The sequence below is a fragment of the Typha latifolia genome, chromosome 10 (genome assembly GCF_019914945.1).
Source record: "Typha latifolia isolate L0001 chromosome 10, TyphaL0001v2, whole genome shotgun sequence".
NCBI classification, from domain to species: domain Eukaryota; kingdom Viridiplantae; phylum Streptophyta; class Magnoliopsida; order Poales; family Typhaceae; genus Typha; species Typha latifolia.
Window position 1 is genome coordinate 9,516,981 of NC_133095.1, and position 26,980 is coordinate 9,543,960.

Genomic DNA, 26,980 nt, shown 5'->3' on the forward strand with positions numbered 1-26,980 from the left:
AACACGACTAATAAACCGAGATACATTTTTTTAACATGAAAATCCTTTTTCACATAGAGAGGAAAAATATGTTGATTGATCTTATTTTAATAACTAATAGAAATAAGACTTACTTATAACTCTGACACACTAATGCTTGAGTGTTTGAGTAACCTCTTGAACATGAACATAACAATCCATGTGGTTGCTTCCCTTTGCCATGCACTCTAGTGACGAATTAATTCTCAAATGTAAGTGTGTCAAAGATGTTTGATCTCAACAAGCAGCTCAATTCCTTCCAATGCTATTTAATCATCTTCAATTGTAGCTCAAATAATTGAACACTTGTAGAAGTCTCTTTATTCAAAAATGGAATATAAACTCTATAAAAAAACTAGAGAACTCTGAAATGAGAGTAGAATTCCTAGAGTTCTTCTAATCATTAGTCAACCTATGACTCTGGGCTCCCTATGAACAACATCTTAATTTCGTGCTAACAAGCCACCAGAGGAATCTCTAATACCATTTCTGTATCTAGATTTTCCTTTATTGCCTTACACACCATCCAAATGCCACTTATCCAATCTGAACTCTACTTGAAATTTTCTTAAGTGATGTGTTTCGTCCGTATGGACACCCCCAACTCCTGTCCTAAAACATTATTCTCTAAATTCAATTCTATATCAATTGATTTGAAATCTTCACACATTCCAACCTTCCAAGACACGGTCAGACTAAATCTAATTTGTACAACTCAATTAAATGCGATTTTATTCACGAATTTTCCGTTACAAAATGAAGAAGCTGTACGGAGGGCAAAGAACTTCCAATTGGAAGACAGATGCAAAATTTATTTCAGATTAAAAGTTTCTTAGGCCTGCACTCTTTGTTAAAGAGTATAATCTTGAATAGAATGTAAATCCAATGCAAAAGGCTATTTAAAAGAGACTAGATGTGAAATGCTTTACATTTAATCCGGATCTAGTAGGATAGTGAACAATCTCAGTGGCATTCAACCACTACTTAAAAAAGCATGAGGAGAAAAGTAATGAACAGAAATCATATAAAGATCTGTCTTAATGTTAAAGGGAAATTTGAGACTAAAAGGTTGTGATATGATTCAGTCAGGGAGGCCTTTTTTTCACATATGCAGCAAATCTTGGAGCTCCTTCATTGTGGTGACTTGATTCACATGAATCATGTTAATTAATTTCTCAATATTATAGGTCAAAACAAGCATCTCTTCTTGGGACTTTTCATCCAAAAATTTGCTAACAGCATTCAGAGAATTGGCATTAGACCTACAGACTCTTTCACTTTAAGCAGTGGTAGTGCCATATTTAATAGTATAGCATACTCAAGCAACAATCCACATCAAAGCAGATGTTTAGAAGAAACAATTGTATTTGCTAGAGAAAATCAGGTTGAAATGGCACATCATAACTCAAGATTGAGATGATCCACCAAAGATGGTTGAGGATATTGGTGTAAAATGCATGTGGAGCGTTTGATTTTATTAAATTAGAAACATCTTTGCTTTCTCAAATCATATCTTACTATGAATTTTCTCTTTACTGATATTGTCTAGATCCATATGAGGATCCTGTTCCAGATGTTTTCCACTGATGAACTTTGAAAAACGAGATCCTTTCCTTTCTCTATTATTCTTGTCGAATGGAGTCCTCGGTGATGGAGACGCTGAGGGTGCGAGTGCCCAGATAGATGTAAGGATAGCATTTGGTTTGTCTAAAGCCTGTAATATGGAAGGGTCCCTTTTGTCTGAAAAGGAAGAAAATCGATTAGACAAAAATGTTCAAAGGATATGCAGCAACTTAACAATATTGATGAGACCTCAAGGAACATTGAAGGCACCTGCAAATGAGAAAATGGGTTCCAAAGCTGCACAAGGAATGCTGAAGTTCAAGTATGGTATGGTTCTCCCACCACCATGCCTAGCATTGCTAGAAACAATGAAAAGAATTAAGCTCCAAAATAATGTAACAGTGCTGTAATATTATTGTAGCGATAATTGCAAACCAGAATATGTGCTCATTAACGCCCACCACTGCAGTGCAGTAGTGAGTCGTAAGTCCACGGCGGGAGATCATGGGGTCGTCTAGCGCTGGGGAGTGCGTTGGTTGTGGAAGTACTTTAAATGGTTTGCAGCCGTGTGCTTACATCAGTCTGTTGAAGTAGCCTGTTATTTTGGGAGAGTGGGCCCAGATGTCTTTACATTTGTATCAGGAAAGGAAAGAATAACTCCTATGTCTAATCTATGATTAGACTATGGGCACATAAGCTATCAGAATATTTGATCATTATTAACTAATCAAGATCATTCGTGGGGACAAATGAATCAGTTGATATCTGCTGAACAGAGACCAGGATACAAGTAAGGGAAAGATGCCAACAAAGTCTTATCTTACTGACAAGTGAGCATCCAATAACAGTAGATTATTCTTTTCTTTTTTTTTTGAGAAAGGACCATATATTCTTTTTTGTTTCAGATAACAAGCTTCAAGAATCGCCTTTAAGAAAAAAGCCATTAGTGTCAATTATTTAGGTCAACTATATGGATCAGTTCTTCCATTCAGCTCTAACAATTTTCATCTTCTTCTTCCTCTCAACGGACCTTCTTTTTCAATTGAAATAGCCACCATGTTGGTGCAATATGCGGTCACCTTTGAACATGTCCGAACCACCTCAAAAATTCAGACCATTCTTTTATTTATACATGCCACTCTTGCTCATGGAACTTGCTGATCTCTCTCTATCACTCCAACCTTCCTGGACAACTATTCTATTCTATGAAAACATTCGAAAGATTCAAGTATGTGTTGCAAGTATACAATAGAAGCATTTTAATATTTTTAGGGACATTTGGTGACACAAGGAAAAACTGACAGGGGTAGTTATCCACAGATCAGATGGGATTTCATCCTGAAGGAGCGTGATAGGTTGTGATAAGTTGGTGTAATGATAACATGGGGTAAGTTACTTTAGTGGATTAAAAATATTTTATCTCTTTGTATTTGGCATAAATTCACATTAAACAACATCCTTTTCTTGATTAGAGGTGCATTCCAACTTATTCCTTGGATGATAGAAGAGTATTTTAGCTCATAAAAGTTAAGAAAGGGTAGAAATACAGTTGACCAACCATTTTTGTCAGTCATTGACAGTTAATTTGGATACGAACTCTAAAAGAGTCACTTTAATCATAAATATAAGGAATTAAGTGATACATAAATAGTATAGGAAGAAAAAAGTGGTTGTATGCTAAAGCACAAAGTGGTAAAATATAGTTAACTCTACTTTATTTGAGTGAACTAACATTATTGCCCTTGTGAGGAAAGAAAGAAGATAAAAAGGTAAAGACTATTTTGTTGTCCTTTCATCCCTTAAAAAGGAAAATATATAAAAGAATCAGTTGTGTGTGTTTACATATGCACGTCATTATATGTTTATACATATTTCAAATGTATAATATAGATATAGGACAACATGGGGGTTGCCCTACAATGCAAGGATAGATGTAAGTAATGGCGGAGTTGAGATTTTTTTCTCAAAGGAGGATGTAGGGTGGGGGTACAACACGTAAGAGCAAAGGAATCTTGGGTTTAGATAAAAAAAATATTCTTTGCTATCCTACTTGTGAAATAGGGTAGGAAAGGTATTTTAGTGTATAAAATATATACATGATGAACAAACAATACGAAAGAAAACTACAACAGAAATACATAGATACAGATACAACTAGGAAGAGGAAGAAGAGATCAAAGAGAAAGAAATAAACAAAAGGAGACAAGAAAGATTCAAACTTTTGGCTTCAGGTCTTTCTTTTGATCTATTCTCAATAGCTATCCTTACATACCTAGACACCACTAGTTCAACCCTTTATATAGAGATACACACCCTAATAATACTCATTGGACTAACCAACTCATGGTTACTATTCACATGAGAGTTGTGAGCTCACAATAGCCATCACAGCTGGATTTATCATGAGGAAGAAGAAGACTAGTTCAATTGGAGTCAGGTTTGAGTTTGATCAGACCCAGATTGATGCAGCCATGCAGGAGCATAAAGGCTGACATATATTTCAAATTAAATAATTGCAAGTTGGTGGTGTCTTTATTGAGTTTGTCTAAGGATCCAACCTTTCATTGATGACTATAATTTTGCTATAAAGAAATAAAGGAAAGATGCTTTCTTCTTCTTCTTCTTTGTTTGGTGAAGCATCAATTGGTGTTATGTCAACCCTTCCATGTGATTTTGACAAGCACCATTAGTCATCCCTTACTTCTCTTTACTTCTCTTTCTTCTCTCTTTGCTGGTTTGTTTACCAGAGCCATTTTTTGGATCATCTTTGGCCTCTAAACCTAGATCTCAAAGCCTAATGTTGTCTCTAATTTCCCTTTCACCACATAAAATTATCAAAAAATATATATGCTTTTTGGTTTCGGTGACTCTAGCAACGGTACCATCAAATATTGCAACAGTTGATACAAACTTTTTCTTTTAATCAGATTTCAGAACTAGTAGTATTTTTTCTCTCAGATTATTTTTCTTGTTCTCAGTTTATTTGATTCTTTTCTATTTGAAATCTATATCTTTTCATATCTTGGATATTTTAACTCAAATCCATCTCTTTTCCTAAATCAGTCCTACAAAAGTTTGGTATCAGAGCTATGTTGTCCTAAAGCTAGATGAAATCATTGAATAGCTCAGAGATACAGAAAAGTTGTCTTTCAAAGTTAAAAGAGTAATGAAAGTTGAACACAATTCATAAGAATGAAATCATTCGGCATAGCAACAAGATGCTGGACGAATGAGGAATTCAGACTTTTTTATCAACAATGAGATCGACCAATCCATGGGGTGTGATGATGCACAAGATCAGGGAGAAATATGGGATGTACAGAGTGAAAGTCTTGTCAGTCAAAACAATATTGCACTCAACAAGTTTATATTCAAATTAAATTTAGGCACATGTCAGCTCAAGGCAAAAAGAGGACTGAAGATCCTTCAATGAAGAAATCTTTTGCTAAGGACAATGTATTTCATTGGGAAGCTCAACAAGAAAGGATAATTACATTAACTCAACAGTTCAGATAAAAAATTGCTAGAAGAGCAATTCAGAGAAGATTTATCTAACTACTATGGATATTATTAACATGATTAAGTTTACAAAGAAGTGAAGAGTGCATTGGCAAAATTTGCTCCAATTGAGCCTACTATGATCAAAAATCATACATTTGATTCATCATCAGAGGACAAACCAACTGAAACCATAGAAGTTGGAACTGGTGAGAAGAATTGTTCCATAACTAAGTTTCAATTGACTAAAAGGATGATGATGTGAGGTTGGAAAAGAGACCTATAGTTAACATTGTTCTTGTTCAGTACTTGATGCATATTGAAGACAAGGTCGAGGACAAATAATTGTCTGGTGATCTTCAAGCTTCCTACAAAACTGAAGAGAAAGACAACATTTATGATACCTTCAACTAAAAACAAAATTGACTACCTATGCATGACAGTTTTGATAGCATCGAGGTGTCAATTTGTAGGAATACATCGTTACTTGCTGACTTTTCAATTGGATTACTGCAATGATAGAGGATTCCAAATTAGAGGAAGACCAGTTACTATGCAGCAGGCCAACTAAATGTAGGAGCATAAAGGCCAATACATATTCAAATTAAAGAGTTGATAGTTGGTCTTTGGCTGTCTTTGTTGAGGTTGTCCAAGATTTCTTAACCACTTGTTAAAAAATTGGATGGATGTCTTTTGTAATAATGGCTATGCTTTTGTTTCAAAGAAGTAAATGAGTTGCTTTCTTCTTCTTTGTTCGCATAATTGTTGATTGGCGTGATGTCAAATCTTCAATGTGATTCCAACAAGCCAGAATTGAATCCAGTAGTTATCCCTTTATTCTAAACTATCCATTTCTTCTCTTTCTTCTTTTTCTTCTTTTTTTCTTCTTTTTCTTCTTTCTTTCTGCTGGTTTGTTACTACAGCCTCTTTTTTTTTGCAAAATAACTTCAATGCTATCATCTTTGGCCTCTAAACCTAGATTTCAAAGCCTACATTGTTGTTTCTATTTTCTTTCACTATAGAAAACTAGGGAAAGAAATAATATTTTATGAGGCTGGGTGCTGTATGGATGGCCTTCCTAGTAGTGGCACTACACAGGTGCGTACTACGTCAAGCCGACATAGACACATGCTGGTCCAGCACAGCCGTGTGCCAGTCATTGTGCCATGTGGAGCCTTTTCATTTTTCTCAAATTTTTTCTATTTCCATCAATCTTTATCAAATCAACCGATCAATTGATTATTTAGAAAGCTTGGATAAAATTGACAACTCCGACTCCAACTACACAACCTTCTCAGAGAAAAAGACGATGACGACGACGATGATGACAATGATGAGATTTAGTCTAGTGATAGTAATGATGGAGGTGAGACATATATCCCTACTACACAACCTTTTCAGAGAGGTATTATTTTTACAGAGAAGAAAAACTTTACCCATGCAACCCAAAATCAAGACCACGAGGTCAGACCTAGATAACCACAAAGCCGAATTTATCAAAGACAAAGAAAAGGAAGGGACCATCTTAAGCTCAACATAATTATAGCCAAAAGAGAGATCCGCCCACAAGATGAGTTCATCATCATTACTATCATATCAATCACAACTACCAAAGTCACAACACCTTTATTATACTCCAAATTCACAATCTGGATATGTTTATGGTGTGCCCCTGTGCCTATGACAGTACCGGTCGTTCTTGTGTATGTTCAATATTTATATTACATCATAAAAAAATTATAAAATTTCTATTTGTATGAAGATTATGTAAGACATTACAATGAGCAATACTATTAGTGAATAAGTTTTAAAAAATATCGACAGTATTTAATGCAGCGTTCTCATGTTATTCTTGTGCTGGCAAATGAAATCTTAAATCTTTCTCATCATTCTACGTTCAACTAGATATTGGTTTTAATTATTGAATTATTACTAATTAATATTACGTGTTATATATTATTATGTATTCAATTATATTATGGAGTATTTAATCATTAATATTAGTTTTAATGAAAGTATCTAATCATATTATGCGTTGAATAGCATTTATATTTAATTATTATTTTATCTTTAATAAAATAGGTCATTTATAAAAATAAACTAAAGATAAAGTACTATAATATAGGTTTTAATACATATATTTAAACCAAAAACTAAAAAATGACATGCCGAAGACCCAAAAATATCACTAAATATTCTAAAATTTTTATTATAGATATGTGTCATTAGCACGGCCAACGTTGACTACAGCAATCTTACCATCTACTACTGTAGCAGTTTGTACAAACTTTTCTCTCAGTCAGATTTCAAATCTAACAATTTGTTTGTTTTCTCTTTAATTCTTTTTGTTATTTTTGATTTATTTGCTGCTTTTCTATCTGAATTCTAAATCTTTTCTTATCTTGGATAGTTTTTCTTAAATCCATCTTTTTCCCTAAATCCGTCCTGCATCATAGACTCTACTGAACTTTCATTCTTCTTCCCTCCATTTTGTGATAACTCTAGCCCTCCTAGTATTTATTTTATGCTTCATCTTCCACTTAGATATGATCATCGGGCACGCCAGGCCAGGCCGGGCCGAGCTTTTCGAGCCAACTGGGCTTAAGTATTTGTTCACGGCCGACCCATCATTCACTCGAGCCAGGCTAGAATAGTCTAGCCCATTACCGCCCGTCGGCCCATGAGAGATCGGGCTAGCCGATTGGGCTGGGCTAGCTCGACCTACCAATCACTTGGCCCAACCCACATTTTAGCTATTTTTAGAAATTTTTTACTGTTAGCTTATTTTTAAAAAAAATATTTATGTTCCTCCATTTAAAAAAATAATAATAATAAAGTAAAATTTTTTAAAGGTGCGCTTAAAAAAAAGTAAAATGGTACAGTACCAAAATTTTCGTTGGTTCTTTATGTAGAAGAACATGCAAGTTACTGTAGCAGAACGAGCGGGCCTAATTGCGGGCCAAACGGGCGGGCTTCTGTGTTGGGTCGGGCGAACAAAGAGCTGGCTCATGTCGCCCATGGGTAGTTCGAGCTCGGGTGAAAGGTACGGAACGTCCTCTTCAATATATGAATCGGTTACAGGAAAGCAATCCACGCAACCAAGGAAAAATATTTACTAGATATTTTTCTAGTCATAAAATTACGAAATCAAGGGTGGTCGATTCGTAACTTTCTGATCTACGCTTTTGGTATTTACGCCCTTCGCAAATTAAGACTGCAACTAAGACAAAAATACACAAGAGTGGGGGTAACGGTAGTGGTGACGAGTGGAGCTGATGATAGGGTTATGGATGATAATAGAGATGAGGATGGATGGTTGATATAGTTTAAGAGATAAGGATAAAAAGGAGAAGTGGACGAGATCCTAAGGAGGAGGGATGACTCAATAGACGAAGGAGATTAGAAGATAGATGAGACCTTGCCAACGGTAGAAGTGGCTGGTTGGTGAAGAAGGAGGAGGGAGCTTAGGATAGAGAGATAAGAGAAAGGATAAAAGAAGATAAAAATTAAGATTCATTCATCATAGTGATTTTAATTGTCATCCACACCTTTAAGAGGCTAACCAAACAAGCCAAAATGACAATTGTTAATCTTAAAAATAGTAGACTCTCGCCGATCACTTTCAAACGCACCAAATGCGTTCTCTATCGAAGTGAACTGATGCAAGTGTTCACACGTAGACGTTCGAACGCGGCCGACCGCATTCGAACACACATTTTGCGTTCTCTGTCGATGCGAACTGATGCAGGCATTCACAAGGGCGTTCAAATGCGCGAACGCGACCTACAGAAACTTTATTTTTTTGAAAAATAAACAAATAATACAATAAGAAAAGACTCCAGCATGATGTATCATTAAGCCGGGCCGGGCTTAAACCGGGTCTGGCCCGAGCTTAGCCCAGTCCAAACTAGGCCGAGTCAGGCCGGGCACGGGCGGGCTAGGCTGTTTGATCAAGTCTATTTCCACTTCATCTATGCCTCAACATTCACTCCGCTTCGAACCTCTCCTTTCTCATCAAAGAACAAGGTTTGTGAAGGGTCACAAATGTATTTCAACAGAAATTTAATCCTTCATCCAAACTACTATGATCAACATATATTAGAGCCATGATTTATGAAATGAGTTATGATGTTACTTAAGACTTAGACTTCTTGTGTACATTGTAATCATATGTCATAGGGCTTTATGGAATAAAAGGAATAGATCTAAGCTGTCAATCTTGTAGTAGGTAGTGTTCATCTTGAAATTACCATGACAAGTTAACAGTGATAGTTGAATCTCTTAAAGAGCCCTAGTAAGAACCAAATAGGGGATACAAATTTTATTTGACTGCTAATTTCCTCTACTTGATAGGTTCACGGTCGCGTAGGACTCCCATGTTTTATCCTACATCAAATCGCTGACATATCTGACTATGTATATAACTCCCATGTTTTAACCCACATCAAATCTATGACATATCTGACTATGTATAGGACTACCATGTTTTATCCCACATCAAATCTATGACCTATGTGACTATGTAAATGTGGTTCCAATTAAAAGTCAAAAGGCCAAAATACCTTGTCACAAGGCCTACCATAAGGCCATCTGAATTGATAACAGCACCACCACTGGCTCCTGGATGGACAGCAGCTGTTGTTTGCAGCATCACTGGCACAGTTCCATTCTGACTCTTCATTCTTCTAGTTCTATCAACATGGACAGACCCTGGTATCCTAACAATATTTGATACAACCCCAGAAGAGATGGATGAGCATTGGCCTGCAGCAAGGGCCGTATGTTCCACCATTAGGCACATAAATAGATGCATAAGAAAGGGAAATACAGGATACACAAACATTTGACTTTACTGAAACGAGCTAACCTGATTGAGGCCCAAGAAGACCATGTCCAATAACATGGATAGGTACTCCTAAAGATGGGCACACAAACTCAGGATTGATGGCGGACAGTTGACTTGGGATAGTTTCCAGTTGCAGCAAAGCAACATCAAGTGGTCCCTTAGACACATAAAGCACACTAGCATCACACCAAATTTGGTTACCCATACACTCGAGGCGAACTGATATTCTCTTATAGCTTTTGTAACTTAAATTTGATAGTGACGCCTGATACACACTAGCATCAGAAGAAATGGAACCTTCCAACTGAGATGGAAAGAACTGGCTATCCTCTTTACCAGAACTTTGATCTATCTTTGGAGAAGTCCAATTATGTTGAACAGCAGGTTTGCTGGTCTTGTTTGTTAGATCCAGTGAAGTTCTTCCAAATCTCCATGGTTCAAACACATGGGCGTTTGTGAGAACAAGACCATAGTGGTTGAGTACAACCCCTGAAGCCCAAGCCCCATCACCTACTGTAACAAGAGCGATCGAAGAGGTAGCTTTTTTCCATGAAGGTAACAGACAACCAAAATGAGGAACTTCGGATGAATGCAAGACAGACCTCTTACAACTACTATAGCTAGATAACAATTGCATCTGACGATTATCTAGGTTTGTGTCAATTATCTGTTCCTGTGCATTTTGATTTTCCTTTGGTCGCAATAAGTTTGCAATTGCATCCCACGTAATCACAAGCTGCAAATGTCAAATTGTGTATGATGTACTAGAGACAAAAGAAAAGTCAAGATATATTATCATAATTATAATTACCTGAATTTCCGCATCGCTACCTTTCTGCCTTAATGGACAGGTTAGCATGCCCACAAGAAAAGCATGTCTATCAAAAACAGGACCACCTTCCATTCCTAAATAATCAATTAACAATTCAGAATGGAAATCTAGTGATGATACCAATGAGAACAGAGAAATAAAGGAAATATTTCTTGTACCAGGAAGGCAACGGATATCAGCCATCAGCAATGAGTTTTGATGACAGCAATTTGCCACAGCACCTACAGATACGCTAATTGAACAAGAGAACTACATAACTAATCTGAGAAATCTTTGACGCAGGACTGCCCACTTAAAAAATATATATATGCACGCATACTTTCTGCACTCAAAAGAATCATTTTGTAAAATTATTTTGAGATCAAAAATTTTAAATAGCATCAATTTGTCACCAGATGACTGCTGAACAGATATATGAGAACAAATCAGTTATACTATTAGGAAAAAAAAAATTATGTTTCCTCCAATGCCGTGAGGGCACATCATAGTTTCCCCTATTCTCTCACTAGTTTTCCTCTCCAAGTTGTGTGCTGCCTCACTAAAGAATATTTTCCACTTTAAAGGAGAGGTGCTTCATATCACCACTTACATTTCATCGTTTTTGTGAAAAACTCCTCATTAAATATTTTTCAGATTACCCCTCATTAATAATTTAGTTCTGCAAAGAAATACAGCTCCAATACCTTCATAAGGAATATTCTAAGAACATTGACTAAGAATTTGCTTTCTGTTAAAAATGTCCTTTGGGTTGTCCACTTTGAAGGTAGGAAACTGAGTATATGCAATTTTAGTCAAAGAAAAGACAGAATATACCAAGATTATTCATCATTTACAATCTGCAGGTGGATTTCTGCAAATAGACCTGAAAAATGAGAAAAGGAGGATGTTTCTACAATAAGGTTGAAGTGTTTAATTGATTTTCAGCTAAACCAACTGCTTAAGTTATACACCTATCACAATTCATTGTTCCTCTGTTGAGTCATTTAAGTGAAGATATATTAGAAAATTATGGTCTATATGTAGCTTGGGTATTTGGTATTTCTACCTCTTAATTCAAAGGGAACAAAATATCTATACATGTACATACAGAATAAATATATGATAAAATTCTACTAGATGCATCATCATTACATATCGGGTTCTTCTCTAGGTAACCAACTCAATGTACATGCGGACATGAATAGGTTTAGACTATTTTGATACTTCTGAGGAAGGGATTACAGTTTTCAGTAATGACATTATTGGGCTCTACAAAGATATTCTTAGCTCTATTTTTTCTCCTTTTCCTGCCTTCAACTGCACCAGAGGATGCCATGCAGCTTTGGTGGTTGGCACAATGTGTGCCAACTCTAAGACAATCGTCGGTTCAAATATACATAGTATTTCCAGCTTTTCAAAATATCCGAATAGCTTGAGTCATGTTAAGCAGATATGAACCTGAGTAATGTTTTAGAAGTAGCTCAGTTTAACTGTCTTATCAACAAAGTTTAAGGACTAAATCTCAGCACTACTGTTCTGAAACTATTCTTACTTACTTATCTAAGCATACGGTACTTTGGATACTGCAAGGATTAAGGAAATGATCAATGGCATAAGACAGTACAAATGATATCATACAACATTTTCAATCTAAAATAACCATACTTTGTTCTGAACAGTAATCCATTGTCAAATATGCACTTCCAGTGATACAACCAAAATAATTTACAGTTTAGTTATTTTATATTCATCAATTCTGACGCACTGTAGTATTAGTGTTTATTCATATACCAAGTTAAGACCTACTCAATGAGAAAAAAGATCCCTTAGCTAGAAATTCGAAGAGTTGACACTATGAACTTCAGTAGGATGCAGACATTGTAGGACTGGTGACTTAGGAAGACATCAGTACAATGGAAATCCAAGAAATGCAGGCTACCGGACTGCAACAATTACCTGTTTAAAAAATGGAGTGGTGATAGGATACCAAATGGTGAACCCATCACAAGAAGAAGATCCCCTCTCTGTTGAGGCTGTGATGCATCAATATGCAGCGCACTCTGAAGAACCATTATGACAATATCATGATAATGAGGGCACAACTAAGTAAACTGAAACCAATAAATACTTGTCCAATTGCAAAAGATCTTGTTCTGGAAGACTTGCCTAGACTAATAGTATTAAAAAGCAGCTATATTTAGGGAAAATTACCAAAATATAAGAGAGAAGATTCAAACCTCACGTTCAATAGTCGAAATTCCAAGAATCGCAATTCTTGTGGCAGACCTGGCTATAAATGCTGAGTTGAATGAGATATCAGCTACATTATTCCTATGAGATTCCAGCAAAGAACTATCATTTTCCACCTGAAAAAAAAAAGTTATGATGAGAAATAGATGCTTCTTTATAAAGAAGCTAATTAGAACTCAGCAGAAAGCAAGCAACGTTCTTCCTAATATACATATTTCTCCACCCTACCATGAAACTACCGAATATAACAAGGGGGCGACGACATTTTAATGCAGAAGTATACCAATTAGTTTTTGAGATAGGACTATAGCAGTTCTACTTTCTTAACAAATAAGGAACTACAGAACTATGAAAAATGAATATGGATACAGGATATGATTATGATTCAGTAGAGATATGCAAACATGGCAGATCTAAAAAAAGAAGCGTGCGTGTGTGCATGAATATATATATATATCAATATACAAGCAAAAAATATATTAGTCTATGCTTATACAGTTGTATTATATTGGATTATGGTTATTATTATTATATGTGAAGATATATACTTAAGCACATCTTTAATCTATTCATCATAAAAGCTAATTATTTTTTAACAAATTGTCAAAACTTATATTGGGAGCAAAAAAGCAAAGAACATTGGTCTATAAATCATTAGTTGATTATACATTTCTGGCATAAAATCATAATACTGATTCACTTCAAATTCATTGATCGTGCACAATAGAACAACATCTAGGTTCATATTTGTCACAAATAGAATGCTCTTGACCTAATAGAAACTGCAAAATTAGACTTGTCTTTAAACTCCGAAAGTATCCTAGAAGACTAGAAGCCTAGAAGTATCCGAGAGTATACATTCTTCTATTTTGTTAAAAAAAACATGGATATGTAGAGGAAGTAAGGACAAGCCACATTATTTTAAGCAATGACGGCCGTGGCAGTTGGACATGCCAGGTTGGCACGGCCATCGTTGCATAGTTCCACCCTTAAGGAGAAAAGATAGGGTATCTGAGAATTTCTTTATGTCTACAAGTACCCTTTCATACTAACATGACTAGATAGATAAAAAAAATAGATGATAACCCACCAAGATATGGTGGAAGGAAGATCAAACCCTCCTAGATTGTAGAGGATAAAGAAAGCATGGGATCCACTACAAAAAGATGAGAGAGGAGGAGAAGAGGGAAGAGAAGGGGAAAATGGATAAACGTGAAATCCTCCACAAATATATTATTTTCCAACTTTTTCTCTTTTTTTTCGGAATTCCCATCATCTTTACATGTAGAGATGAGGAGATTACATCACAAATTGACCTTATTCATATCTTTCATAATCTAATATATAAGTAAACTATGACTCTTTTAATTTATAAGTCAATTAATCCTAACAAACTGACAATTACATCCGAAATCAGAAGTAAATGAAAATCTAATTCATATCAAAAGGGTTAAACAGAAAAGGATACCTGCAAACATTTAAGGTTAAAACAAACTTTGATATGTAAGAAAAATCTCAGAAGGTTAGAAATAAAGCAAAAAGACTACAATGGTAGGAAAGAAGTGTTTTAGAAACTGATAGGAGAAATAAGAAGAAACTTAAGAACAGTCTTATTTGGGAGGATATAGCCTGTTGCAAATGTACAAGAGTCCTATTCACTTCTATGTTCTAACACAATCCTATTCTAATTTAGGCCAAGCCAGAACAAAATTTAACTATAGAAAAGGGGCATGTGAATGAATCATTGACTTAATTTAACTATAAAAGGGGCATGTGAATGGATCACTGAGTTGACAATTTTACTGAAACCCCTATTCCTCCTATTTTATGCTTCTGCAGATACCCACTGCCTACTCATTCTTTATCTAGAAGACCAACTGTTCCTGCCTTCTTTCTTTCCTTTTTACCTTCTCTTTCTCACCTATTTTCTCCCTCTTCCTACCTCACTACTTCTGCAAGTCTTCCCATTCTATTGCTGTTGTGCTACAGCAGTGTGACACTAGAACTGCTGATGCCTATCTCCTTTCTCCAATGAATTGCTGCTGCCATCAGCATCTGTTGGATTTCACTGCTGATTACTGTTGTGCTGTCACATTAGGACTGCTGCTGGAGTTGTACAATATACTGAATCATGCTCAGGGTAAAGATAAAGGCCAAGTTTTCATGGTCCCCTACATACTACACTTCTCTGTATGTGAAATTGTGAATATTAAACTTGAAGCTCTCTTTTAGAAACCTATTTTCAGAACAGCACTGCGGTCCAAATTACCTACAGTTGAAAAATAGCTTTCTTGATCCTTAGTCCAAAGGCTACACTTTTATGGTTCTATCCTTTAAACTACTGGCTAATTCCTAGTTGTTTATTAATAGTATTCTGTTCTAAGTTCATATTTTTGTTAAATAAAAGTATTCTTCTTTCATCCTGAGTCATTTAATTTCATTCTATTGAATTGTGTTACATCTTTCATTAACATAGTTCTGTTAAGACTCAATGTGATTGACAACTTATTTATTCCCCTAAGTTGATTGCATAAGAGTTCCAAAGATGACTCAAGAAAGAATATACAATCTAGACATCCTCCTAATCTTCAATGAAAAGGATATCATCTTGAGAACTAGAAATTTCTTTCATAATTATTGATTGCTACATCCTTACAATCTGATGGAAGCAAGGTAGCAAAATTGTATTGTAATTAAGTAGACGGATACTCAGCTCCTTTTCCCACTTGGTAATTCTCATCCCTGAATTCTCATCCTAGAACTTTTCAGGTCTTCTCCATTTCTTCCAGATTTCAATCAAGAAATCAGCTGAAACTTTGTTAATAAATATTTCAGCAAGAACGTAACTGCCTAATCAATAATTTCAGGAGATTTAAGGATAGAGTAATCATGAAAACAAATGTCAGGAGCATTTCATGACTTGATGAAACTCTCCATTTTCCAGTGGACCCTAAAAGTCTTTTCCAACCTGGTGCATGCTACTGATATATGTAAATCCGTCTATAAATTATCCACTTAATCTACTTAATTATAACATCCTGAAAAAGAAAAAAATTGGCGCGCACGTGACCCACACGTTTGTTGTAGTTTAGGCGTGCACGTGGACCCCTTTCCTCTCTCCCTCCCTCCCTCTTTTCTTCATTCTCTCTTTTTCTTTTTTCTTTTTTCTTCCTTTTCCTTCCTAGAGAACCCACAGCAACTCGTTTTCCCCTTTTTCTTCCAGCCTCACCGGAGAGTCGCTGGTGGAGGCCGACCCTATGGATCGAAGCATCGGAGCTCCCCCATTCGTTAGATAAATTTGATTTGAAATTTGTTAATTAATTTGCATTTCCTCAGCTTCTCCCCCTTCTCTCAGTTTTGTTGACAAATTGGCTAACTGATGGCCTCGTGCCTCGCTACAGCCCCGTTATCTTCCCCTCACCATCCCCATGCTGATGGTGTTGTTTGTGGACCATCCCATGCCTCAATGGAAGCTACACGTGGTAGCCTCGCCTCGTCAATTTCCGAGCTGTTTGCTGACCATCCCCACCAGCATTGTCCTTCCCCGACCGATTGGAAACATACCTCTTCGTGAGGCAAAGCTTATGATGTCATCCTTCGATGCCCTCATGGCTTGAGCCGCTAGGCAATCCCTCGCCCTAGTCGTCAGCCTTAGCGAGAGTGGTTCTCACCATCGACCTCCTCTAGGAGTGGGACTTTGCCTCGGCTAGCTTTCGCTTGCCAAGAGGGTGCTGGTGGGGTGGTCGTTGGCTTCCCCGCCGATTGGGTTTTTCCTATCTGGGAGTGGTCGTTGGCTTCCCCACCAGCTTGGTTGGCACCGTGGTTCATGGGTACCTTCCTCCGTCGGTGGGGGGCCCTGACTGATGGTGACCGCCGGCAACCATCCTTCCCTTCTATTTTTCTCTCGATGTAAGGAAGGGGGTGGAGAGTATTTGGGTTGGGTTGGGCTAGGTGTTACCCACCCTAGCTCGAGCTTGGGTTGGGTATAGCCCAACCTAAGTGACGGATTGGGTTGTGGGTAGCCCAGCCAAAGTTTGTTGGTGAGTTAGGTTATTGTCAACCCAGCCCATGTTGGGTTTGAGTTAGGTGCAGCCCAGCCCATAGTCTGGTGAGTTAGACAGTGGCCTAGCCCAAGTGGTAGGATTAGTTGATTTAGGGCTTTGGGCCCAAGCTTAGTGGCTCAAGTTTGTGGTCTTTGGGTTGGCTGCAGCCTAGGCCATTGCTTTTTTGTTTGCTCTTTAAATCTCTTTTAGTTTATAATATTTTGTTTAGTTAATTGTCAAACTTGATCCTTAAATATTAATCATTTTAGAGGATAGCTTTATTAGCTATATTAATTATTATAAATTAATTTTAATGAATTAAATTGTGGCCTGAGAGTACTATTACTAATTGCTCATAATGAAAAATTAGCTACAATTAGAGTTTAACTTGGTTGATTATAATATTTGTTAAATTAATTTTAGCAAATGAGTCGGTGATCTGGGTGTATCTATATTAAATACTCCTATCGAAAAATTAATACAGATTACTATGGGGAAATTGTATTAAGTAGGTTATCTTATTTAACAAAGCGGATTAATTAATTGATGCCTATGTGTTTTACTTTAAATCGATAATAATTAGTGAAGCGATAATTTGAGGTAAATTATTTTCATTACTTTTAATGATGCGTCAAGATAGAGCTATACTAGCTCTACCTATTAATTAAATGCAAGGATTTCTTAGATGAACTTACCCAAGCTTGTAGCAGACGTTAGTAGAATTATTAAATTAATCAATGTTAGAAACGGGGTGCTTATGTTTCTATTACTTCATTATCGAGGTGGACTTCGTACCATGCGAGAATGATCACGTGACACAGTTACAGACAATTATCTGAAAAGTGACGTTAGGCAAATAAAACTTCTATAATCTAAAAGTAGCATAGAGAATATAATGTCTTACCTTATAGCACCATTACATTCATATCATGTACGTACATATATTTCCTTATTGTTCAGTAAGATTATATATATCATGATTTCGATACATATTTATTGGCATAATTATGTATGATAGTACCTATTAAATGATAATGATGATTATTCCGCTTGTTTGTGCAGTATAATATTATACCACTAACACACGTGCACTAGTATGAAGGGAATGACTTCTTCATCTCAACAGTACTTGACACCTTTCTGGTCAAAGTTAGGGATGTGAGATATTTATTATATTTATATATTAGGGCCTATGATTCAAAGTCTCAGTCGTTGATCAACAGACGATCAGGCAGTCGTTTTGTCAAAAAATAAATGATTTACTGTCGATCGACGAAAGTCATACCCTCTAGAGTATTTAAGTGAGAGAGAAGGGTAGGATGAAGTAGACCTAGGGCTTGAATAATATTATTGATATGCGATACTCACTCATGATATGGGCTTATGACTGAGGTTCTTAGTTTGGGGTGACGAACAATCAGTTATGCTATTTGTTAGGTGATAGGCAAGCAATTCTACTGCTAGAGTCTATCCTCCCTTTAGGGTGTTTATATGGTTGGGTCTATGTGTTGATGTGGCCTACAAACATGACTTCGCATAAGTCTAAGTAAAAGACTTGATAGTCTAAAATAGTGCACGTCCTGCTGTATAATGCATATCCTTGGTGTGAGCTCGAGTTGATGGCACGATAGTTTAGATTGAGACATGTCCTATTATAGATTGCTAATGCATGTGCACATTAAATAAGCATGGTGAATATGTGGTATTGATGCATTTATTTTTATCAAGATGTACATATTCATATTTACCTATTATTACATTTTTATTTACACTACTTTTAGACTGTAGAAGTGGATATTTGCTAGGCTTTATATTCAGTTATTCACCACCTTTTGGTGAAAGTTTTTTTTAGATTAATAAATGAACCCAAGTTTGTGGAGAAGCTAGTGAAGAATTGTTTTACAAGTCATCGTGATTTGTTTCATTATTGTAAAATTGAGCTAGATGGCTTGTAGCCCCTGCGTAGGCAATTGCATTTATTTTTGGATATGTATTTTAGAGCTTGTTATAGTCTATGATGTTATGGACTTCTTTTTATCTGTATTATTTGTGAAAATATAAGTTTTTCTCCTGTCTATTGTGTTGAAATGTTGACCAATAATTCACATAGAAATCACGTGGGTACCACCCACGCGAAGGACATATGTATTTGGTGACAGATGTTACATTAATTCTACAATAGTGCAAGAAGTCATCAAAATATCCACTGAATTTTACCACATTTTTTGGTAATGTATCAAGCTCAACAGTAGCTCTAAAATTAAATCATTCCAAGAATTAAAAACTTGCTTTTAGCAAAATCATAGATCTTAAATACAACAAAACCAAATTGAGAAATTGTTGAAGTATAACTATTGTAATTGCAAATGACATCTACCTTTAAGTTAAAGCTAATAGGTTGTTTTCCCCCCTTACCTAATAAGGTATGATCTTTTCACATATTCAATTTTCTAAGACTTGTCTAAAAGAAGGATCCAAGATAAGTAATAAACAATTGATTCATAATTTTAAATTTTGAACTGTTTAGAATGTAGTATGGGTTCGCTTGTCTCACTATGTCAAAGCTAGTGGTATTACAATTTTCTTTAGCCAAACCTAAATCATTAGAACGTAATTTCCCTGATTCTGTATATTTCCTCTTTCATACAGCAAAGGTGGCAAGAGCACCACCTAGCTATGAAGAAGCCAACTGTTATTCAATTATTTCCTAGTATCTCATTGATGAAAAACAAGAAATATTAAAGCTTCATCAATCTTTCAATCATCTTATGAAAGGAATGAGCGGCATTTAGGCCGAGCATTTGAATGCTCATTATTTTAGGACTTGTTTTGGTTTGTTTTCTTGCCCTAAGTGATTTGGTTAATTGGGAGAATATTTATTGGTGATTTTCCTTGAGTTTGATAAGTAATAAGTTTAGGCTACTCACATTCCACCTACAAGATAAGGCTTTGCAAATGTATTGAAAGGCGGTTGTGGGTAATGGACGATGATCCCATCTCCTATCACCTAGGCAGAAGGTGAGAGCCAAGGAGATTTAGCATATTTAATATATATAAAATATAAAAAATAATTATATATAATATACTAATAGAGCATATATAAATTAATTTTAATTAATTCCTCTAGCATACTGCAGAGTAGATTAACAGTAATTAGCAAACTAATCAGCAAAATTTTTAAGATAGAAAAAAGAAAACTAATTTGAAGCAGGGAAGCATGCTTGCCATCCTACTATAGCAGGAAATTAAAGAAAGGAACTTATACTACTACGGCAAGGAAACAAAAGAGCTGAGAGTTAAAGAGAAGAAGAGAAAAAGAAAGAGAAGGCCAACTATCGCTTGCCGCCACCGATAATGAAAGGGAAGAAGAGAAGAAGAGAGAAGAGAGTGAAGACTTACAATTAGCTGCCACTGCCACTTGCCACTGCTGCTCAAGAGAGAGAAAGAGGAGAGATTGGGTTAAGGGCTTAGGGCTCAGATCAATTGTGAGATGAGAGATTGGGTTTTTCTTAAGTGGTTAGTTGTTCACCTGCATCAATTATCCAACTCGTTAGCCTGACTCACTACAATGCCTAAGTGGACCACCAGGCGATAGATGGTCCGCCAAGAGCACAATTGCGGCCTACCCACCTTTAGCAGGCCGCAAACCAACTCTGCAAGGCAACTAATGTGCCACCCCAATGCCATTTAAACATTGGGCTTTACAATTATTTTAATGGTTAAAAAATGAACACATTAACAGATCGTCGGAGTTTATTTGGGAGTTAATATCAAGATTCGGGTCTTCTGAATATGATTTTGATAAAGTCTTAGATAAATTACAATAAACAGGAACCATCAGAGAATAATAAAACGACTTCGAAAAACTAACCTCAAGAGTCTACAGATGACTTAAGTCAGCTTTGTTGGATTGCCTTTGGAGGGCACCAAGAGGAAATATAGTTGGAGGTGAAATCCTATAAGCCCCAAATATAGCTCCATAAACTTGACATGGATGTATGAGGATTGATAGGTGAGAGAGAGGGGGAGGTAGATGCAGAGCAAGTAGGGGTTTCTAACCATGCCAACCGCAAGGCCGATCTCAACGCTAATCACAGATAGTAGAAACTCTAGGCCGATGCAACAGGGCTAAGCTAGCAGGCACAACATAGCTCGTAGCTCCGCTAAGTAATGATTTTCAACATTTAACTTATGAAAAAAATTGGAAGTGACAAGAGAATAGATCACATTTTGACTTTGACGAGAAGTTCATTCACAGACTCCAACAAAAGGGACATCAATTGTTTGTCCTCGTAACCAAATCAGACTTTGAGACATAGTGGATTTGGAGACGACGGAAACCACTCTAAAAGACGTAGAACCACATCAAGGATTCTGCAGATTGTAGAATATTTGGAAGGTTGGCCAGTGTCAATATTGATTGATAATGGAAGCACTCATAATTTTGTGGGCAAATTGATCATTCGAAAGCTTCGAGATAAGACAGAGCCTGTTACCTAGTTTTTTGTATTGATGGCTGGCTAAATAGGTTGGAGTGCAAGGAGATTTGTCGTAACGCAGATATTAGACTACATGACTATCGCTTCTTTGTTGATATGTATCCCTTGAGATTACAAGACTGATATTGTCTTGGGAGTGTAGTGGTTGCAAATTAGGAGTGTAGTGGTTGCAAAGTTTGGGAATGGTCACCTTTGACTATAGAAGTTCAATAATGGAGTTTGCGACGGCAAGAAAGAAGTACCGATTCCAAGGGGAATATAAAGGATTCTTCAAATAGAAAAAGGGGACTCGATGTAATGGATGATGAGTCACAACAAAGCGGAGGCATTCTTGATGATGATGACAACGGAGACAATGGAGACAACTCCGAACCGCCAACAGATCTTGGTCAGGCGGTTCGATTGCCATGGAGTGCAGCCAAGAGATGGGAAGGATTGCAATTGAAGTGAGGAGCTAGAACTACAGTTTCTACATCTAAACCTCAAGGATAGGGTTTGTCTTCAAGAGGAGGGCAGTGATAGGAATAAGCGACACTTGGATCGGGCATTCAAACGCCTGGCCAGCCATTCAAAGCTCGTCTCGTTCGCCTCGGACATTCGGACGGTCTTCCTTGGCATTCAAGTAACTGATGCAGCTGAAGTTAATTAATAATGTAATTTTATATGTTCGTGTTGCATTAGGACTTGTTTTGCTTAGTTTTTCCTTAAGTGATAAAGTTAATTGGGAAACCATTTATAGACTGCTTTCCTTGAGTTTAAAAACCAATAAAGTATTTTCTTCTCTTTTTCCTTTCCTCTCAAGTCTAGACAAGGGACTAGGGTTTGTGATTTCTTTTATTTTTCACCATTAAACTGCTATGGTATTACTTGATAGAATTCTGTCAGGTCAAACTCAAAACATATCATCCTAGTTTGGATATCCATCAAAAACAACTCAATGATTTTGGTCCACTAATCAGTCTGAAAGATCTTACTTCTAATTCTGCTCTCCAATTTCCATAGCTGATTTTTGGTACTATATATTCAACATGAAATTGTTCCAATCTCCTCTGCACTATGTCTTATGTCTTGCTTTTCTAATCAATTAAGTACTGCCTTTTCTGTATCAAATATAGTGATGACTGTCTTTCTACATAAAAACCTAGATAAGCACATTCAAGTGAGTCTATGTGACTGATATTTAGGAAAACAAAATAACAATACTTGAATAAGAGAAAGACGACAAATTAAAATTTCAATAGAAGTACCAACCACCTTAGAAAGCGGGCTAATGTTCAAGCGGGGGGATGACCAGCCTACATCCCATGGCAAATCAAGTAAACCACTATGATCCCCCATCACAGATAAAAGAGCAGCAGAAGCTGTGGGCACATCAACCTAATGCAATAGAAAGAATATTAAAGCATCAAGGAACCATACGACGATATGCAAAGGACGATATTTATCTTTAAGAACAAATAAATAGTAGAGGAAGGTATCACAACATCAACTAGACTATCAGCATATTACAGAATCTTTACTTATTTAAAGTTGATGACCAACCATATAAAGTGAAATTGCAGCAATATTTTTTTCAAGGATGTAGTCAAACATTAGAAGTTTCGAAGATATGTCTCAAGCAAAAGATTGGTTAAGGACATGTAAATAGCAGCCTTCTCTCACTCAAGACATAACTTAGGAGTGAGGACAAGAACTTATAGACTAAATTTTCAGTAAAAAATGACATGCGCACATGTGTAGAGATATCTAATGGTAATGGTATACATGATGTAAACTTGCAAAAGTTTTGACTAACTGTCTAACATAACCACTTAGAATGCTTGAACATAAACAAGAATTCTCGAGCTAAAACAAACTCTTGTACAAATGTCTTATAACTAAACTTAGAGGATGATGTAATGGAAAGAGGGTACAAAAAGGAAAATATGGGAGCAAAGGCTGTTCGTGTAAGAAGACTAAATTTGGCTTTCATTATGTGGAGGGCAGGAGGCACATTCTAGCTTATTTCTTTATTGGTTTAGTTAGATCAATGTAAGGAGATGAGTTTTGAATTTTTCACTAATAACATAAAGGGAGATCTCTAAAATAATAAACATCTTTAGAAACTTGACAAAAGTTATAGAAAACATGCATTATGTGAGATCAAGGTAATAATCAACCACCACAAAACTATATATACTTGATTCTGATACAAAATGACTGCAGCACAGATCAAATTGGAGAAATTATCTAACATAAGGGCTATGGGCAAGTGGGAAACATTGCGAGCTCCAATGAGCAAAGAAATTTCCATGAATCACCACAAATGGTTGCATCAACCTCCATAGACAATCTCAATATGGAATTTAGTTCATTAGAATGCATACGACCATGTAATGCAATACAACAAAGAGAAAATCAGCCATTGAGAAGTTCATCAAAACATTTTTAAGATGTTACAAAGATTAAAAATTTTCTAGTGAAATATACAACCCACGAACTCTATGCATATAGATCAACCTCAGCTGTTTATTATGCATTGATCCTTGAAACAATGTGCGCATCTGAATTTACAGAATATAAATACTCCAATGGAGAATAATGAATGTATAAGGAAACTGGCATTTGAAAACTGAACTGCGTTGGTCCTCTTTAACTAAAAAACTAGTAGGGGCAAGATCCAACCCGAGTAGTGATAGGATAAATAAAACTATTACCAAGGCCAACAGTTGGGATGGAAGCCAGCGAGAATTACTGGGTTCATCACTCCCATTCTCTGCCCTGTCACCCTGACCCTGCAAAACAGAGTTACTTGTAAAATTCACCGCACAAAATCCAAACCTTTTATCCGAACAAAAAAGAAATGCACAAATAATCTACCTAATAACTATTAGAAATTGTTGCACTTACGTCTACAAGAACATCAACGCAAGCATTTGGAATAAGTTGAGGGGAAAATTCCTGAAAAAGGAAAAGATTCCATTGCAATAACAACAGTGATGAAGAATCAAACAAGTGAAAAGGATTATTGAAAAGTGCCAACATCATTGGGATTGTTCCGATGCTCTGCAACCAAGAAAGGCTCCACGATTGACGCGCTCGTGACGACGACAGCGCCTGAGCAGCCATGAATCCGGCAGACGTGATCAAGAATCAGAGGAGGATCACACATCGCCCCGGCCGTCAGAAGAATCCCCGAAGCAGAAAGCGTTGTGATCCCCGACCTGAATTCGTGAAACCAACGTCTCACCCATCAAAAAAGTCACGCAAGTAAGAGGGAAAAAGGCATCAAAATCAAATTTTGGAGATGGATCGAGTTGGGATGTAACTGATGGAGGTGGAAAGCATGTCTCCGCATCTTGAGCCCCTTCGGATCCTAGAAGGATAGACGAAACGAGAAAGAGTCAACACAGGAGAGACGAGAGATGAGGAGAGGTGGCATTTGGAAACTCACAGGGCCTTGAATCCGGACCATGGCCGAGAAATTACGGGCGACTCGGGCAATCTCCGGCAACTCCATCTTCTCCTCTCCCATTCGGGGAACAAGATACGAGTAGAAAAGTAGGAAAGTGGACGAGACGCAGGCAAACGGAAGAAAGGGTGGGGTTCTGAACCGCAAATCGAGGAGACCTGAATGGAGATTCGGTGTGGGCCGATCTTTAATCCAAATTACCCTCAGTTCTTTTTTCTTTTTGTTTAACGTATTGGATGAGAAATTTGTGTAGTTCTTTTTTCAGTGATTTATATTTAAAATCATTGTATTAGAAAGTGACTTTTATAAAACAAAAAAATTCTCCATAGAAATTAGCAATTTTTTAGCTATTTTTTATTTTATATAAGTAGTTGTCCTAATTAGCAATTTTAACTACCGTGGCAAAACATACCTAGTTAGGCATTTATAAGTTTTGAAGTACATTAGTAGTATAAAATATAGTAATGCAGCCTCAAAATAGTCAAAAGCCCATAGACTTGGTAAATATATATGAAGAGTACAGCATAAGTTGGCCTATCACCGCCATCATCACGGCTACCGTAGAGGTGAGCCCCCTCCACTCTTCTTTCTTCTTATTTTTTTTTTTTGTCTTTTGCTTTATCTCTCCCTCTCTTTGGCTTCGATTCGCCGAAACTGAGCCGTCGGCGAGAGGTTGGCCACTAGTTGACGACCAACAGCCAATCCCCTCCCCACCGTCTCTATTACCTCCTCTTTTCTTCTCCTTCCTATTCTCTTTTTCTACCCCCTTTCTCTTTGTTACAAACCGGTTTGATCTAATCCGAAAAGGTTCTAGACTAGATTGAGAACTTGACTTTCGAAGGAAGCTGCAGATAATCTAACTGTTGGATCTTCCTGAATTTTAGATTTATTGTCGCTCTTGAAAAGAGCTTTCCAAGAAATCTAAGATTGTATGGTTTGGATAGTTAGATCTTGAAATATCGACCAAACAGTGGCTGAAGGTCAGATAAACCCTAGCTTAATAATCTTCCAATGGCTAGATAGGTGCGAGGTTAATTCCTTGGTGTGAAGGGAAAAAAGTTGTTGTAGAAGAGGGGGGTTAGGAGTTAGAGGAAGCCGACTAAGGACTTAGGTGGTAGAAAGAAGGAGTGGCTAGATCTTGAAATATCGACCAAACAGTGGCTGAAGGTCAGATAAACCCTAGCTTGATAATCCTTTAATGGTTAGATAGGTGTGAGATTAATTCCTTGGTGTGAAGGGAAAAAAGTTGTTGTAAAAAAGGGGGGTTAGGAGTTAGAGAAAGCCGACTAAGGACTTGGGTGGTGGAAAGGAGGTGAAGAAGGCGCCAATGGCTAGAGCAAGTAGAGAAAGAGGTAAAGGCACAATATCGTTTTTAATTATCAAATAAATTCCAATTAGGGTTTTCTTCACATATTTATAGAGGCTCACTCTAGGGACTCATCAACTAAGTTAAAAAATCCTAACAACCCAATAATTTTTGTTGCGGTGCATTCGAACGCGCCCGATCGCGTTTGAATACGGAATTATAATTCTTTGTCGTTGCGAACGTGTGCAAACGTTCGAACGATCGCGTTCGTACGGCCCGATTCCGTTCGAACGCACAATTTGCATTCTCTGTTTTTGTGAACGCAAGCAGGCGTTCGTAAGGCTCGTCAAAAATCATTTTATTTGTTTAAATAAAAATCAACTAGATTTAAATAAAAATCAACTAGATAAATAGGCTCATCCAAATGAACTCAATATCGTGAGTGGAGCCAATATGGACCGAGTCGTATCACTCTTCTTCTTCTTCTTCTTCTTCTTCTTCTTCTTCTTCTTCTTCTTCTTCTTCTTCTTCTTCTTCAGTTTCGATTTTCCCTCTTTTCCAATTCTTTTTAGTTATGTATTTTATTTTCTCTAGTTAAAGCAAATTAGTTATTTAGATAGTTAAGTTTTTAAAATTTATACTCACTAATATGATTATTAGCTAAGTATAATTAGTATATTTATAAGTTATGAATT

At 36.6% G+C, this 26,980-nt stretch overlaps 1 protein-coding gene across 5 annotated transcripts; it reads right to left on the reverse strand.

Annotated features, from left to right (window-relative positions):
• Nucleotides 1–1,365: 1,365 nt before the first annotated feature.
• On the reverse strand, nt 1,366–25,137 carry LOC140796223 (glyoxysomal processing protease, glyoxysomal). Of its 5 annotated transcripts, none has more exons than XR_012110423.1 (15): nt 24,962–25,137; nt 24,837–24,883; nt 24,551–24,731; nt 24,418–24,468; nt 24,225–24,302; nt 22,783–22,905; nt 12,974–13,102; nt 12,693–12,796; nt 10,916–10,989; nt 10,737–10,831; nt 9,947–10,661; nt 9,642–9,843; nt 2,017–2,163; nt 1,852–1,940; nt 1,366–1,758 (listed from the first exon to the last, which is right to left on the reverse strand). XR_012110423.1 is itself a non-coding variant. In XM_073149148.1 (14 exons), the coding sequence occupies exons 1-14, from the start codon at nt 25,040–25,042 to the stop codon at nt 1,526–1,528; spliced, it is 2,202 nt and encodes a 733-aa protein (XP_073005249.1). In that variant the 5' UTR covers nt 25,043–25,136; the 3' UTR covers nt 1,366–1,525. The 5 variants fall into 5 exon arrangements, 3 of the variants coding, with proteins under 3 accessions (XP_073005249.1, XP_073005252.1, XP_073005251.1); XR_012110422.1 differs by having other exon boundaries at nt 2,017–2,176; XM_073149148.1 differs by lacking the exon at nt 2,017–2,163 and having other exon boundaries at nt 24,962–25,136.
• Between the last annotated feature and the right edge of the window lie 1,843 nt (nt 25,138–26,980).